This window comes from Gadus chalcogrammus, chromosome 11 (genome assembly GCF_026213295.1).
Source record: "Gadus chalcogrammus isolate NIFS_2021 chromosome 11, NIFS_Gcha_1.0, whole genome shotgun sequence".
NCBI lineage: Eukaryota > Metazoa > Chordata > Actinopteri > Gadiformes > Gadidae > Gadus > Gadus chalcogrammus.
Genome location: NC_079422.1, coordinates 9,327,708 through 9,346,535, shown reverse-complemented (window position 1 = coordinate 9,346,535; position 18,828 = coordinate 9,327,708). Strand labels below are relative to the sequence as shown.

General features: G+C 45.1%; 1 protein-coding gene across 1 annotated transcript in view; it reads right to left on the bottom strand.

The window, feature by feature from the left end:
• Positions 1-18,828, bottom strand: part of znf385d (zinc finger protein 385D) — a 73,980-nt gene that overhangs the window by 54,521 nt on the left and 631 nt on the right. The window contains exon 2 of the mRNA XM_056601983.1: positions 8,840-8,988. Within this exon, the coding sequence (XP_056457958.1) occupies positions 8,840-8,988 (149 nt within the window). The remainder of the gene's footprint in view (positions 1-8,839; positions 8,989-18,828) is intronic.

Genomic DNA, 18,828 nt, shown 5'->3' with positions numbered 1-18,828 from the left:
CAATCAAAACAATTGAAAGCAAGGAAAATGTATAAACTGCATTTTCTCCCTAAATATTTAAACTATATACACATTATACATCAAAAGCATGATGAGCTGATCGCTCATAAGAAATATCTAACCAATACTTCTTAATTTTCAAGATATTAATTGTACATAAAAATGTACTCATTCATACACGTTCATACATACAAATGCACACGTACAAAGTATACATACGAATACATGCATAGTATACATACGGATACGTATCCTAATACAAACGTACACATACATATTTATTCATATGTACACTTACATACGTATACGTACACATAGCTAAACAAAGCCAAACATATGTACACATACGTATTCATAGTATACATACGTATACTTACTGATACATATACGTAAAAATACGTACACATACATAGCAAACATACGTACCCACACGAATGTATACATACGTACACATACCCAGTGGTGGGTAGAGTACTGAAAATCTACTCAAGTAAAAGTACAATTACTTCCTTCAAAATCTAGAAGGAAAAAATGTACTCTTAAAATATTTCTTCATCGTGTTTTCTTCATTAAACATACATACAATACATGCAACAAAATGAATTTGTCATTTCAAACAATTGACACACTTAAAATGTAAATTGGTTTCAGCTCTGTGCATATGACAAAGGCAAGGGCTTTGTAGGAACACCACCCAGGATGGCTTGGTTAGCTGATTGGCCAATCAGATTTGTCTTGACGCGATTGCATTCACCCTACGCATAGCATGCACGCACACTCACAGCCAGACCACAACAATGACGAACAAGTTGTGGTCTGCAGAATACAGAGCCAACGTGGACCGTACTCCCCTCCCCCCTTTCTAGTCCTCAGTCCCAACGTAATGTGAACTCTTGACCTCGGCTATGGAATCACTACAATGTTGCAAACTAGGGAGGGCACATCGCTAACGTGCAGGGCCCCTCCCACCCTGCATGTGCTGCTGCCTGACGCAACAGAGGTGACTTAAAATAGTTCATCAATCCAATAGAAGTATGCAAAATATCTTCCCGGTGGCGTAACGGGGAAAACAAGGTGTCCTTTGACATCTACGTTTCGAGGCGATTGCAACGGTGCACACATGACCATATTTGAATATGTTTCGGGGTAGTAATTAGCTGCCGTTTTTGGAGGCCTTAATCCATATTGATCAGCTATAGATTTGCTCCCCGATGGAGATTTTGACAAATGACATGTGGTTTAGCATCTACACGTTGAGCTGAGTCCAAGGAGACCAAGCTCGACCTTGTGCCACACAGAGATCATGTCCTAGACCATAGGTGTACCATGTAAAATACAGGGGCCATGTAGTGTAGGGGGCCGTGGAGTGTCATGCTTGGTGTCATTGGACTCAGCTCAATGTGTAGATGCTAAAAAACATGTCATTTGTCATGAACCTTTATCGGGAAGCAAATCAATAGCTGGTCATTATGATTAAGGCCTCCAAATTCGACAGCTAATTACTACCATTAAACATGTTTGAATATGCTCATGTTTGGTACCGTTGCAATCGCCTGGAAGCGTAGATGTTGAAGGACACCTTGTTCGCCCTCTTCCGCCCCCGGGAAGATATTTACATACTTCTGATTGACTAATGAAAATATGTGTCAGGCAGCAGCAGTCCAGGTGCAGGGGGGGAGGGGCCCTCCCCTTGATGGGCCATCACTTAAGGCTGAGCTGAAGGCAGAGATGCACCTTGCACTGCTGCAAGCAGAGCAAGTACTATTCTCCTTCATATTTATTATTCTCTCTGACACTTTTTTTGGTCGCTATCTCTCTATAACTCTTCAAACATTAACATAGAAAGACAAAAAAAAATCGGATGACAGGTACTATAGTGGAATTGTGTGCTATAGCTTTTCCAATCAATAGTACATGAAGTAAAAAAAATAAATAAGATTACAGTTACTTAAAAATCACATGTGTGTGAGTGGCTGTCCCAATCAAAACAATTGGAAAGCAAGGAAAATGTATAAACTGCATTTTCTCCCTAAATATTTAAACTATATACACATATTATACATCAAAAGCATGATGAGCTGATCGCTCATAAGAAATATCTAACCAATATTCTTAATTTTCAAGATATTAATTGTACATAAAAATGTACTCATTCATACACGTCATCCACTCAGCGCTGAGTCACCTGGAGAAAGAGGGAAGCTACGTCAGGATGCTCTTCATTGATTTCAGCTCAGCTTTTAACACCATAATGCCAGACATTCTGATCCCCAAATTAATCAACCTGGGGCTCCCACCACCCACCTGCTCCTGGATTAAAGACTTTCTGGTCGACCGACCCCAGCAGGTGAAACTGGGTCCTCACCTCTCCTCCTCCCGCACTCTCAGCACTGGCTCTGCAGGGCTGTGTGCTGAGCCCATACTCTACTCCCTCTACCACATCCGACTGCAGTCCCACCCACCCAGATAACATCTTTGTTAAATTTGCTGATGACACAACGGTGGTGGGCCTTATAACAGGGGGAAACGAGGCGGCCTACAGAGATGAGGTCCTGAAACTTGGTGAGTGGTGTGTTTCTAACAACCTGGTACTGAACACCACAAGACCAAGGAACTCATCCTGGACTTCCGACGGAACAGAGCCCCCCCTGCCCCCCTGTACATCAACGGTGAAGGTGTGGAGCGAGTGCAGTCATTCAAATTCCTCGGAGTCCACATCTCTGCTGATCTCTCCTGGTCGGTCAACACCTCAGCGCTGGTCAAGAAGGCCCAGCAGCGGCTACACTTTCTGAGGGTGCTCAGGAGGGAGCATCTAAACGCACGGCTGCTGGTGACCTTCTACCGTTCCACCATCGAGAGCCTGCTGACCTATGCTGTGTCAGTGTGGCACTCCAGCTGCACAGAGGGCCGACAGGAAGAGACTGCAGAGGGTGGCAAACGTCGCGCAAAAAATCATTGGCTGCCCTCTGCCTTCCTTAAGCACCATCTACGGCTCCCGCTGTCTCAGCAGGGCCAGAGGCATCCTGAAGGACCCCCCCACCCCGGCTACCATCTCTTGAACCTGTTGCCCTCTGGCAGGCGCTTCAGGTCCATATATGCCAGAACAAATAGACTAAGGAACAGCTTCTTTCCTAAAGCTGTCACCATACTGAACTCAGTTCTGCACTGATGTTTTTTTTGTCTGTTGGTAGTCTTTAAGGTGTATTTAAGTTTTACTGTGTATTTTAATTTATTTATTTTATTTATATTATATATTGCTTTTGTAATTATTATATATTTATATTCGATTACATGTGTGCATGTATGGAGCTGCTCATTGAATTTCGTTGTACTTGTACAATGACAATAAAGCTTCCTATTCTATTCTATTCTATTCTATTCTATTCAATACATACAAATGCATAAGTACACATTCAAAGTATACATACGAATACATGCATAGTATACATACGTATCCTAATACAAACGTACGCATACATATTTATTCATACGTACACTTACATACGTATACGTACACATAGCTAAACAAACTCATACATACGTACACATAACGTAAACATATGTACACATACGTATTCATACGTATACTTACTGATACATATACGTAAAAATACGTCCACATACATAGCAAACATACGTACCCACACAAATGTATACATACGTACACACAGTGGTGTAGTCTACGTGATACGCAGGTATACGCCGTATACCCACTAGGAACGCACCAGGATTTGCGTATACCCACTTAAAAATGTGCACGGATACGTATCAATCGTCTTGTGACAGATCTTTCACTTCTGTGTTTATTTTTCGCAAATACCGGTTGGGTATAACTGCAATAAAATACTTTAAGCAGGTGAAGTTATCTCCTACATTCACCATTCATAAAATTCCCCCTGCGCGCTCGCGCTCTGCCCTGTCTCTGTTACGAAGCGCGAAGCTGCCCCTGCATCTCTGCACGTTAGTTGGCGGGCCGAGCCCCTCCTTCTCGCGCGTGTGTGTGTGCATGCGTGCGTGCGCGCGTGCGTGTGTGTGTGTCCAGTCCTCCCATATTAATGTGTAAACCACATAATAAGTAGTCAACAGAAGACAATGTTTTAATCCCACTTTATATCTCCTTGTTACTTTTAGATGAGAACCCCCTGGCCAGCCATTCAGACTGGGTGTCAGGCTAGGGAATTTAAAAACAGGCATCCTTGGTTAGAGTGGAGGGAAAAAAAGTTAGGTAAATGTCAGCCAACATACAGTTGGTATACACAATTGAAATTCATAAGGTTAATCACTATGCAAATGAGAGTATAGCTAATTCGTGGTCATTTTTAAGGTGCAGTAATTTCACACTTTTACACAATTCAATTACTGTATGGTATGTTAGATAACAACAGTAAGAGCTCAAATTAGAGCAATTGAAAGAGTGAAACATTATCTCCTGTCATCTCCTTCTCATGCACTGGTTAGCCATGGTTGTAAACAGTTCATTAAATTGAATTGAGTAGATTTTGTCCTTGTTTAGCATGTGCTATTGCTACTATAGACATACAAAGGACAACTTTTCATTTTTGTGTTCTATTTGTTCATACTGTTATTAAAACTGATAAACCTACTCAGCTTTCCATGATTGTTGATAATCGTTATACTCTTAAATCAGCGGGTTGTAGACCCCTGCGTTGGTGAGTGTGGTGCGACACCCCATAAGCGCCACACATGTACACGTACCGGTGGGACGGGTTTGTAGGAGGCTGGGAGGGAATCACAGTATACCCACTACAATAAAATAGACTACAGACTTTTTCTCTAAGGGCTAGAACTCCAAATCTCGGATATGTCGTTCACGGGGCCCCGGGAAATGTGTAGAAACATTTTAGCATCCCTAGCTATCTCGAAAAGGTCGGCAAAGGGGCGTGACCTCCAACAGTACAGTAATGTACATAAGACAGAGGTTAGTTTCTAGTCCCCATTTTTTGTGGGATGGAGGTGTACATTTGTGGCTAAAGGTGTGTAGACACAGCTGGCCTGTGGCCATGTTTTTGAAGTCGGGGGTCAAAAGGTCAAAAGGAGCCGGCACCACGCCGCTTATGAGACAACAAAAAGTTAATGTGTGTTTCTCTCATAACTTTTTGTCATTATTAAAGAGAGGCCTGATTCTCAGATATGCATGTTGGATGGCTAGGGTGTAGGTCTGGGAAGAACTTCAGGCCAAAATCTTGCAAGCGAGCCGCTGGGTGAGTTGCAACGAGATGGAGCACTTGCTGAGTCATTTCCTGTAGTGCTGGAGCCACAGGTTGAAGCGTATGCGTCCTTTGAGACCCCCTTTGATATATAAGAGACCCTATACAGCTTACTTAAATGTTGTCGACTCAGTCACCTATTGCATCACTTCCTTTAGGGCTTCGGCCTCCTAATTGATCATTGTAGTAGGCTATAATTGAATGCCCTCTTTCATATATATGATACCTCCACCACTGGGACGTGGCAACAATTCTCCAAATCCATATGGGGAGGGGGGGGGATGCTTGTGGACAGTAGGGGTTTACCCTAGACATAAATAGGAAGTAAAATCAGGAGAAGGAATGACCTCTCACAAATATTTATTGAATAAATTGCTTCAAATAACCCTCCCTCGTTAAATCAATGAGCTTGGTGTTTTGCTTTCAAAATTAGTTATAGAAGAAGTCTAAACTGCAGAAAATAAACACATCCAAGCTGCCTTTTAAGGATACCTTGGAATATCTGTCTATTTTTCAACCATCGGACCCTAGTTTACGACAAAAACAACCCAATTGACGGCAGCTCCTTTGCCGCGTGGTTTTTAGAGCCACGAGTAGAGGGGGCGGTCGATAGCAACCACCATAGCAACCATGACGGTCAAGTGACTGGATTCAGCCCCGTTGAAAAAAATAGAATACCTCCCTACACACTCAGTAGTAGATTAAGTAAGGGATAATGCCCGACGAGGTGTCCATTATCAGGAATTAATGGACGACGTGGAGGCGTGAACCGTCCGACGCGTCGCGTCGCCTCCGCGTCGCCAAGAACGTTTTTTCTTGGCGACTGGGTTGTTAACAAGGACACGTTGGTGTAGTTGTGTTGAGGAATGTCACAGATGTCACTGTAAAATCGCCGTTATTGTGCAGCCATCGGCTCTTCCGTTAGCCAATGGGATGAATGCTTATAGCTTCATATATTGCCGTGGAGGGATTACATTGTAATGAGTGGAAAAACCCCTGCGTCGAAAAAAGAAGCACAAGGTCCTCCGTTAGCCAATTGGATGAATGCTCATAGCGTCTCTATGTGCAGCCATCGGCTCTTCCGTTAGCCAATGGAATGAATGCTCATAGCTTCATATATTGCCGTGGAGGGATTACATTGCAATGAGTGGAAAACCCCCTGCGTCGAAAAAAGAAGCGCAAGGTCCTCCGTTAGCCAATGGGATATGAATGCTCATAGCGTCTCTATGTGCAGCCATCGGGTCCCCCGTCAAAGGGTTACATTGTAACTAGTTGAAAACCCCATGCGTCTAAAAAAGCAGCGCAAGGGTACCCTTTTGCGTCAGAAACTGAAGCAAAAGTCACTGACCGTTCGTCAGAAATCGACGCGCTCGGAGTGAGAATGTGTTGGATTTTCACAAGATTTAGTGCTTTGTCTATTTTCTATGAATATTAATATGCAGAAATTATCATTTTGTTTGTAGTCTGAGGCTCTCTTCTCCCGTGCACGCTGTGTGCCACCTGTGTGCTCCCGTTTCGCTGTGCTGTGTAAGGCACACATCGGCATGGGGTGTCAGATAGGGGTATGCGATATTGACAAAAATCAATATCCCAATATTTTTTGGGATTTTGCCGATAACGATAATTGACGATATTTTGCATCCCTCAAAAATGTGTTTGTAAAAGCATCAAAGGCCTATTGCTCTAGCTCGCTCTTGTTAATAGTATATTAAATGTTAATGCTAATATTGACAAAAACAGCTTGTTCAAGAAAAACAAGTCTTATTTATTAACTTAAAACTGAGTCATTCAAGTAAGTACAATACAAAAACACTGAAATCACCAGTGCAAGTATTGAGATCATTCAGTGCAAGTATACGTAAACCATTTCAAAGTGGCTTATAGGATTTACACTATAAAATATTGCACTAACAAACTATCATGAGAGCATTTAAACTGACACTTCCCCCTAATGTAAACAATACTCATCATATTTGAACTACAAGGCATGAACATTAGAATGTGGATACACATTTGACTGCTGTGCTGGAAGGTGAATTGTGCAGCATAAGCAAGAACAAAACTAAGTCTCCAAATCCAACCTTTATGCGTCAAATACTGCACAAAGAGTGGTGACAGATTTTGTTATTCCTTGCCATCTGTTGCCCTTCTTGTTGTAAGGCACTCCCTTGCCGAATGACGCTGTGTTTTCTTGTCGGTACCTTGCAGGCCGGTCGTGGTCGACCGCTGACTGCCGAAGCTTTTCATATTCTTCATATTCTGTGCTGTGGTTAATTTGCAGATGGTGAAACAAGTTCGTTGACGAGCTGTCTTTGACGGCAACCGCTTTCTGACATAGTTTGCAGATTGGCGTCTTTTGAGCAACATCAGTGTTTTCAAAGCCAAACCACCTCCATGTGAGTGAGAATGATCCACATTGAGCTATTAAATCCGAGGCTGGTAGAGTTTGTGGTTTGTTCACATCATTTTTAACTTCAGCCATAGTATGCAGCTATGTTAGCTTGGTTTGTTGTTGTTGTGAAGTGTAAACACGGCATGTGTTCTCAATGTGCACGTGCCGTAGTCAGGGTTGCCAAATTGAGATTACATTTCCAAGCCAGACACACACAAATACAGAAAGACAAACTAACCACCTTTTAGGTAACCATTTTTTGATCATTTTCATTCCAAAATTGTGCACATAAATGAATAGTAGGTTGTGATTTAACTTTTGCCACCTTTTCCACCCTCAATGAGCATTAGCCTACACTACTATCTGAAAACTTAATTCTAAAATATTATGCTGCAATAGCCCAAAAATCTAATGATTATTAATTAGAGACATTGATAACATAGTGTCCACAAGTGAGAAGTGGCTAATAATATGGGTCCAATAAGTGACACACAGAAGTGTGTAAAATGGGCGCAACAAGTGACAGATTCAGAGAGTGTGATAATACGGGTCCAATAAGTGACACATAGAAGTGTGTAAAATGGGCGCAACAAGTGACAGATTTAGAGAGGTGTGTAACAATATGGGTCCAATAAGTGACACATAGAAGTGTGTAAAATGGGCGCAACAAGTGACAGATTTAGAGAGGTGTGTAACAATATGGGTCCAATAAGTGACACAGAGAAGTGTGTAAAATGGGCGCAACAAGTGACAGATTTAGAGAGGTGTGTAACAATATGGGTCCAATAAGTGACACATAGAAGTGTGTAAAATGGGCGCAACAAGTGACGGATTTAGAGAGGTGTGTAACAATATGGGTCCAATAAGTGACACATAGAAGTGTGTAAAATGGGCGCAACAAGTGACAGATTTAGAGAGGTGTGTAACACAGGGGCTCAAAAGTGACGTTGTAAGAGAATTGTGTAATATGGGTCTAATAAGTGACAAAGCGTGAGAGTGGTCCCCAAAGGTGACCACCCTGACTCCTATGAAACATTTTTTTGGAATTCTGCTTATTTAAACAGACTTTTGTAATATATGACTGTTGCTGATCATTGGTGATTTTTGTCAGAGCTGTACGAGCCCTGGAAAGGGTGGGCCCCGCAGATGACAGTCCTGACTAATGGTCTCTCAAGTTATGGCGCGGGAGTATGTGTGTGTTTGTGTGTGTGTGACTCACCGTGCTGAAGCCAGGGAAGAGGCTGGCGGCGGCGGAGGCAGAGCTCATGGGAAAGGGGAGGAACTGCTTGAGGCCCCCCAGCGAGGGCTGGATCATGGGGTGGGAGGGTCGCATCAGCGCTGGCAGGAGACCGCTCTGACACGCGCTACCTGAAGCACAGAGAGAGACACACATACACACATGTTAGCTTCAAGAACATCTCTCTACTTTATCTGTGCTTGATGACCATCGAGTCACTCAGTGGACGCTCACAGTGACTTACAGCGGTAGGAGAACCAAACCCTAACACCACTTGAAGACTGGTTACGAAACCTCTGATTGGCTGGTCCCAAGTCAACCTGTCGATTAAGCGTTGATGCGACACACCTGTTCCCTGCTTATTGAACCTGATTGAAGGGGCGTTTCCATGGGAGCCGGCAGCCCTGCATCCCCAGAAGGAAAACAACCTGAAGGCGTCTTGCAAAGGCAAGCTCAGGGGGTTTGCTTCCTTGGGCTGGAGCCTGTTATGGGCGCCTTGCTCAAGGAAGTCTACTGGTAAGGCTGCGGACATCGGGGATCGATCCCAGTACCTTTCATCATCCACCGCCTTTGTTATGTTAATAAATAACACATACTGTATAACATACTGGTCTTGAAACAGCCACTACCAGATATGTTGCTTCTAGGCACGAATGTTCAGAGAAAACCTCCAGACAGCCAGTGGGAATACTATATATATATATATATATATATATATATATATATATATATATGGCGTTCTCTAGTCTAGAGTAATGGAGTTTTCAAAAACTGGAAAAGTCTCCTGGACTGAACGTCCCGTTCTTGTCATAACAAATAAATTCACTTGTCTGGATTGCTATATTGTGTACGTATGCGATTTAATGACTAAATCTCGACTTGTGCGAATCAAAACAAGGCACAAAAAAAGAGAAAACAAATCCCACAGCTGACTAATCCCATCAGCAGAATGGAAATATGGCGTGTTTTCTATCCCCATACGCTGTTTGACTGCTTGTTGCAAATTTGTATATTTGATCAATCTGTGGCCATGTAATGGAAAGGGACTGCAGCCCCTTGTTTGTCATGCTGTGGTGGTGGTTGATTAGTACTACTGTCCCCGTCCCAACCAGAGACAGATGTCTCCACCCCGTACATGTGCACACAGAGGGGAAGGCACGCTCAGGGAAAGCGGGGGAAGGGAAGACATTGGTGCCCAGAGTAGAGGGTTGACAATGGCAATATGGAATGACATGACAAGGAAGTGCGCGTGGAGCCTTACAGCAGACTGAATTAAATATAGATGGGGAGACTACCGAGGTAAAAGTTATCCTCGTATGGTGCCTGTAGTACAGTGTCCTGTGTGTATTACAGTATGTACTTTAGTCGTTATAAAGGTTGAATGTATTAAAGTATTGTATGTAGACCATGTACCGCATTTATTACAGTATTTGTACAGTACAGTTAGCATTTGTATTACAGTTTATCAACTGTATAGAAATAAATATTGCCTGTAAATGTTATAAAGGGAAATTTGCATACTCTCCCATGAATAATTTGATAATGTATTTCTAGCACTATATCTCCTTGCTTTTTTTTTTTACCAATATTTGATAGTTGTACCGGGATATTGGAGAAACATCCAGACAGCTTTTAACAATGGGTCCTTTCTTAAGCCAGTTAAAACAGATCTGGGCAGAAGTCCTCAAGAAACATTGAGAGCTTCCACCACTTACATTTCTCCAGCTCCAGCAATAATCCATGCGGAAATACCTGCGAGTGTTATCGGTTACCGACAGCTGATTGACTGGTGCGAGACAGCACCAAATGCAATGCAGAAATTGTTAAATGTTGTCTGCAGCACCTTTTAATGACCTCTGCTGTGATGGTGGTCTGGAGTAATGGACTCACACTAAACATCTAGCAGGCACTCGAGAGAGAAATACATAATTTTGCTGGCTTTTGGTGAAAACTCTTGGACCTGACCATTTTGAGAACCTCCTGTTTTGTAGTTTTGCAATGGAAATAAAAGTTGTTTGGATTGCGGTGAAAACTTTTCTCGGAGAAGACACTTAACTGGGATGAAAATTGCCACCTTGTTCCAGTGACGTTTTAATATTTTGTTTGTCTTATCCAAACAAGCGCTCTTTCACATTAAGAGCGTCGGCGGACATGCCTGCTGCTTGTGCTGCTGCACCTCGGATGATTCAGAGACAAGAATGGGGGCTCCGCTATGCGTTGCTCTAGTTAAAACCAAAAGTAAATACTTCACTTTTATTGTCGTATGAGAACGCCACGCCAGAAAAACATGCTTTATAAACCCAGGAATTGGAAATAGCACACGGCTGGCTTTAAACATGGGAGATTAAATTAAAATAGAGACAGAGAACTAAAGCGGTCTTCGAAAACATTAAGAATTACAAAAGTCGTTTCGCAAACCTGTAATGAGAACCAGAGGGACATTTTTCTTTTTTTGTCTCGCTGCATATTTAACAAGCGAGCAACTCGGGGCCAGCAGGAACCTAAAGCTGGGCTAGATATGGTATTAAATCGTTGTTGAGAGGCATATAAATATGTTTTTTTCCTTCCCTTGGCAGCGGTAAAGACCAGATAACGAAAAACATTAAATGTTGTAAAAGAAATTAGAACAAGAGGAGGCCCCCAAAAACTCTCCATTCTTCTGTCGTCCCACTCTCTCAAATAGCTCTCTCGGTTCTCTGTCTTTCTAGCTCTCCATCCCGTCCCCTGCCCCTCTCTCCATCCATCACTCTGCGTCATCTGCCTCAACTCTCCCTCATTTTTCACCATCCCTCTCTCCCAATCCATCTATCTTTCTCTCTCTGTCATCCTTTCCCATCCCCCCCTCCCCTCCCTTTCCAGCCCTCCCCCTCTCTCCATGTCTCTCTCTCTCCATCCATCTCCCCCCCCCCCCCCCCCCAGGAGAGACGGTGCTCTCCCTCCCCCCCCCCCCCCCCTCTTCCCCTGCCCTTTCTCCATCCATCTAGCTCTCTCTCCCTCCCCCTCTCTCTCTCTCCCTCCCCCTCTCTCTCTCTCCCCCCCCTCTCTCTCTCTGTCAGCCGCAGAGCGACCATCTGTTGGAAAGAGCAGCGCCGCGGCGGCGGCGTCTCCCGGCGAGGCGCTGCCGCCCGATTGGCCCCGAGGAGAACATGTCCTCCAGGTGTCGAGGCGTCACACGCCAAAGGGCTCAACATGCCGCGTGACGCCACGCCGCAGGAGCTCGGGGGCCGGGCCAAGCCCCTCCCACTTCCCCGCATCCACCCCCTGTGTCATCCAACCGAAGGACCCGGGCCAGTTCTTTTTAAAGACGTCAGGCCAGGAGGTGGACGGGGGGAGGGGGAGTGGAGGGGGTGTGGACGGGGAGATTAGTGCCGGTGCCATGCGTCAGGGGTGACGGATAGCGTGGAGCGAGATGTTCCGTGCTCAGTAATGCGGAGCGGTTTCAAGCGGGCTGGAAGCGGGCTGAACGGTGGTCTGATGGAGGGGGGGACGTGGCGGCGGTCGCGGGGGGGGAGGGGGGGGGCGTTTTTTGATTCTTTGCCCCAGGAATGTCTGCTCGTAATTTTCAGATGTATTTTCTGTGTTATAACTGTTGGACCTCCGTCAATGACACCAGGCCGCCCTGTACCCCTGCCTTCACCTCACGCCATGTCGACAGCCACTTTAAAAGTGGGCCCTGGGGCTCCGTGCAGGGGCCCTTTGAACTGTCACGATTTCGAAATAAAGGTGATTCATCTCGTGCTGGCTGCGATCGCTCAGAGAACATGTCCCCCGGACGTGTCCGAACACAGGGGAACATTCCAGCAGCGTCGCCCGAAAATGGGCCCCTCACAAAACATAATGAGTCGAAAGTTTGCCCCTGGCTCCTAACCTGATCTTTTCAGAAATCGGGTGTTAGCTTTAGTTCTATTCTGTCCAAAAAGGCCCCCTGGATTTGAACCTTCTTTCATTAATAATAGGCCCCTGGCTCGGGACCGAAGGGCCTCAGGGTAGGCCGAACATCCGACCAGATATAATAGCGAGGTCGTAGCGGCCATCGTGGCTACAATAACTTTCAGAGGGGCCGATAAGATGGGCGTCCACGATCACAAGCCTGCTCAATAACAGACCACCCGAATGAACTCCGTGCAGAAACACGCTGAGCTCGGAGCACTGGAATCCATGAAGTCATTAGGCAGCAACCCACGAGCCAGACAGATATTCCCTTTCTCTCTAACCCAAACCAGAAGGGTCAATAGGTCAGGGGGGGGGGGGTTGAAGCCTGCCCTCGGGGGAGTTGTCCTTCCCGCTTGCTCTTGCTCTTCGTTTCTCAGAGCACACTTCAGACAAGTTGGGATAATTGATTCTTAAGCGACTGCAGATACCCAGCAATAAACAAATCAATATCGCCTCTCGGGAAATTTGGCTTGGATATTCTCTGAAATTCACTTGTCAATGTCAATAATCACAGATGTTTTTACAAATTTTGTCAGTTCATGTCGTAGAAAATGTGTATTCTGTTATATTTACGTGCTACCTATCTCTAATCTTGATCAAATTGTTTGGCTACGAAAGTACTGATATTAATTTCAAGGTGGAGTGCGTTGTTCCAGTACAACATCACATTCAGAAAAACGACCAAAGGACTGGAGCTTTAAAGAGGGCCAGACTTCTGGCTGATGAAATGCGGTTTGGTCCGCAGCAGAGAACCGCTGAGAAGAGCACTCCCAACAGCAGGGGAGACGTGTATGGCCTGGAGGCATTCGGGTTCTAAGGTTTTCAAACCAGCGTCTCTGGCACACGTTTTCCTTATCAACGTTATGGAGGCCGTTCCCTGCCCTATGGGCAGCAAGACAGATGTAAGTAAACCGTCAAATGTAGACCAAGTTGTAACATAAAAGCAAAGGGCAACAGACATAAGAGGTTTCTTATCGCAGGGAGATCTAAACACTTCTTCTAACAGTCTTGCTTGCTACCCCCCCCCACTTCTGCTTACACTGCTCTGAATTGAGATTGAATGTGTGAACTTCCTATGTCACCTGGATTGGAAGAAGGGGGAGATTTGCTTACACTTATTGTTTGTTTATAACGCAAAATCCTGCCAGTTTGGGAATGTCCCAGAAGTCTACATAGACAAAAAACTGAATTCCCCTAATTCTGTAGGCCAAATCTAATTCAGCTGCAGCGCAATCATGTGACTATTGGTCATCATGTTGGTAATTATCTTTCAATTGAAAGTTCCCTCTCAAAACAAAGACCCAGGGGGAGCAATAGAGTTGTAAATGATCTCTGGAACACCTCTGGCAGCCGTTCCATATCGCTCTTTGTAAGCAACGCTTAATGCTTCCCTACGCAAACATTACTCAATAAGTCATATGTAACGACACAGACAGCAAACTCTCCCTGCATATTCTAGCCGTTTTCATGTCCTACTTTTATCCTTTCGACAAGAAAAAATATGTAAATATAGGCCTATATCAATTTCTTGGCTGAGACCCCTTTTTTCTTTTACTTCTGCGGCGCTGCTTTGAGGACGAGAGAGAGACGGGCAGAGAGCGAGGGAGAGAGTAAAAGCCATGTTTGGAATGTGAATTATTAATCACTTTCCCCAGCTCTCTATGCACCACCAGCTCTCTTGCACGTCCCCCCCCCCCCCCCCCGCCTGCCCCCCAGCCCCCCAGTCCAGTCCTCAGATAAGATGTGTCCGGAAAGGCTGGGATCCTGAGCAGCTGGACCGGGCCGCCGGCTGGGGCATATTGAAAACTGAGGAGAAATGACATTTGAAGAAAAAAACAATGATGGTCGTCTCATCTCCCTGGGCAAATATAAATCCAATTATGTGATAAACTTGAGTTCAACGGAGGGAAAAAAGAAGGCTATTTGGTATGCTGATGACAAGCCAGATGCACTTAAGGCGGACGGGTTTTGCGGGGGGGGGGGGGGGCTTTGGCTAATTGTGTTCGCTGACCCTCCGCTAGTACCGGGAGGAGAAGAAGGGTTGAGAAATCCCGTGGCTCCAGATAAAACACGTCAAAATAAAAGCTGTTCAAAGGGTGTGTGCTGATTGTGTGACATGCATAGATTTACAAAGCATTTCCAATTAATCTGTCTGAGAAGGGAGTATTTAAAAAGGGTATTTTTTGAACGCATGCAGAAAATGTCACCAACGCTTGACACAATGCTTGGAGTTTCCCCACTCCCCCCTACTCAACACACAAACATCAAAGTTTCCCCCAGCACTGTATGGTTAAGGTCGGCCGACTTAACAACAGTAGGGCCCCGCCTTCACTACATTACCAATGTATAAAAAAAAATGATTTATAAAAAATATAAATAAAATTGTTATCATTATTTTTTAATTATTTTGCAATAACAAAGTACAAAACTCTCGTAGGGAAAGAAAACATACTTCCATCAAGTACAATAAATAAAGATAAATAATGCATCTGTAATATTGTTCAATACAATAGTCGTGCCACAAAGCTTTTTGAATGGAACTCAATGCAGGCACACACGCACACACACACAGGCATCGCTTTGCACACACACTTAACCAGCGTGCCCTCGGTGCAATAATAAAAACAGCTGTGAAAATGATCCAAGCTCCCGGGCTCCTGGCCTGTAAAGTGAGGTTAACCAGGAACACCGCTGCTATACTCAACCCCTAGCCCCGCGACACCCCCATCCGCAGGGACACATACACACACATGAACCCCCCCCCCTGCCCACCACCAACATAAAAAATGAAATAAATAAATGAATTAAACGCCAAACAGATAAATGAATTAATGAATTATTAAAATAATAATGGCTTGTTGTTAGGGCTGTGCACTGGGGACTGTGAGTGGTTTGGTGTGTGTGTGTGTGTGTGTGTGTGTGTGCGTCCTTTCTGTGTTTTATCTACAACAGGAGGAGCATTCCATTACGGTCTTATTGGTTTTGATCTATTTTCAGCTGTTAATTCATAACATCTCCGAGGAAGAGAGAGGGATGGGAGCCGGTGAGGTGGGGTGGGGGGTAGGGGGGGCTCTAGTTCACCTGCGTGCTCCTGTGATTTCATTGGGATTCAATCATTTGAAAGGAAAAAGACTGAACTTCCAGCAGTGGTGTTGTGGATGGGTCTCCCAGCAGTGTGTCCCTGTGTTGTTTCACCCGTCCTGTCCCCACCAGCCCTCACCTTCCCTCCCTTCTCCATTCCATATAATTCCAACCAAAATCACAGAAATAAAGCCCACGTGTTTTTTTCTTCTCTCTTTTCTTGTCACTGTTTCCTGTTTATTTCGGCGGTAAATGTCCCGTCTCTGGAAAATGTCTTCCTTTGCTAATCCTTTCCCTAACGCACAACTTCTGGTGAAAGAGAGGGGCAGTTGCGGGGGGGGGGGGGGTGGCCAAAGCCAGGGAACGTACAAAATATTCCGCTCCCCGAGTCCGTTGTGATTACCGCCGGAGCGCGTAGTGGCCGGGTGGCGTGCACACTCATGGTTTCCTCCGCTGTGAGAGAAGTGCGCTTCACAGCGGCAGTCTGGCTGCCTGGAGAGCGGCCCGCAACGCCACGGCTCTGCTTCGCTCTCCTTCCAGAAGCTCTGGGAAGACTCACACCGGAGTTGGGGCCACCCAACACCAGCTTCCCCTCCTCTAGCAACACCACCTCCTCCCCACAACCACAACCTCCACCACCACAACCTCCACCACCACAACCAACACCACCACAACCAACACCACCACAAGCGCCTCCTCCGTCACCACAACCACAACCTCCTCCTCCGTCACCGCCACCACCCACCACCATCCCCACCTCCTTCACCACCACCACCACCACCTCCTTCCTTCCTCTTCCTCCATCACCACCAACTCCTCCTCCTCCACTACCACCATCCTACACCTTATTGCTTGTTTAATTCTGTTAGATATTGCGTCTGCTCTGACACATACTTGTAGTGCACACGTATTTACTCTCAAACATGGGAACAAATATACACTCAGATACACTACAGATGCCAGCACCCACATACAAACACCTTCACACAGGCACGCACACACGGACACACACACAGATAAGCCCACGCTTACACGACGACACAGTCAGAGACAACTATAGACACACACACACACACACACGCAGGAGACACTCACATGCAGACACAACCATAAACACACACACACACTCTTATACTGGAAACTCTCACACCAACACAGACACACATGCAGCTACGACAGTGAGACACACACACACACATACAAAAACACACACACACGCGCACACCCACACACACACACACACATACAGTTCCAAACACCCAGCGCTGAGAGAATCCTTAAATGACAAGCAACCGGAGATCACATTAAGCCCAACCGAACATAGAAGAGACTTCTACATTCTACAGAATCCCATCCTCTTCCTCCCCCTCCGCCCTCCTCTTCTCTCCTTCTCCTGCCCCCCCCCCCCCCACCCCCCTCAGCTCCACTCCAGATCAGGGTGTAATTATTCCTGTGATGTGACTGTAAGCCATCCATGTGAAGAGTGCGTTAAGAGCAGCCACTCACGCATTCAGTCCGCCTTAAGATGGCCCAAATGCACGACACAACCCCCCCCCCCCCCCCCCAAACCCCCTCGTCTCCTCTTCATCAGACATAGGGGAGAAGCTCTCTCTCACTCTCTTGCTTTTTCTGTCTCTTTCTGATCGAACTGTGCTTCTTGAAACTCTCTCGCGGCCTCTCTGTCTCTATCTCTGTCTGGCTCCCTTTCTACCTTTCTCTCCCTCCCTTACTGTCTCCCATCTCCCCCCTTCTCTGTCTCTTTCTCCCTGTCCCCTCCTCCCTCCCCCTCTCTCCTGTCTCCTCCGCCTCTCGCTGTCTTTCTCCCTCACTCTGCGAGTGGTCTGTTCTTTTCTTTTCACAGACTATTCACAGACATTTTCAGAGTGCCTTTTCTTTCCTCTCACTTGACCTACCTTTCTGAATTGCGCCACACTTAAGCCCCTCCCCCCTCCATATACGTATCTGTGTTTGTATATCTATCTGCATCCATCCTCTAGAGATCTGTAGATGAGCTCATGGTAGCCGGGTCACAGCCAGGGCCGACGCAGGTTAGCTCGCGATCTCGAGAAAGGGAATTGAGTCTAATAGGGAGCGCATGGTATGATTTTGTGTGTTTTTGTTGAGTAGGTGATGAGTGTTTGTGTGTGCAGGGTGTTTGTTCGGATAAGTGTGTTGGGGTAAGTGTGTGGTGCGTGTGTATGCTTGTGAGTATACGTGTGTGTGCCTGTGTTGGTGTACATGTTTGTGTTGATATGTGTGCGTAATGTGTGTAGTGGAATGTGTGTGCATTGTGCTGAATGTGTTGTGTGTAGGTTCATTTGTTTGTGTCATCACCCATTCAGATCCACTCAGTACGTGTCTTTCTGTGTTTGTGTGTGTGTCTACCTTAAAAGCAACCTGTCCATCAGCGAGTGCCTTGCAGAAGCAACGCGCAAAACAAACAGCTCAGTACCCGTCCACATAGAGCAGAGGCCATCTGACCGCGCACGCATGATGACACCATGAATAAATCAACAGCGTGCATGTAGAAGATACACACACATAAACACAAACATACACAAACACACATATATCAATATAAACAAAAATAATCTGATAGTGTATTTGTGTCGATCAGTGCACACATACGCAGACATTAATTCACACACATACGCAAGCGCACAGGCACACACACACACACACACCAACAAAAACACACACACACACACAAATAAACACACAAACAGGATTGTTTTCGGAGTAATAGAAAACCCACTCTCCCATGCATTTTCACTTCTGTAAAGAGCAATAACACGGATATAGACACAAAACCATGTTTTAACAAATAAACATGGATTAAAAAAACATAATAAATAAATAATATATATTATTGCTTAGATAAATATTTAAATAAACAAATATTACAAACATAAATATATAAATAAAGATCTTTACCATCAACAATATATATATATATA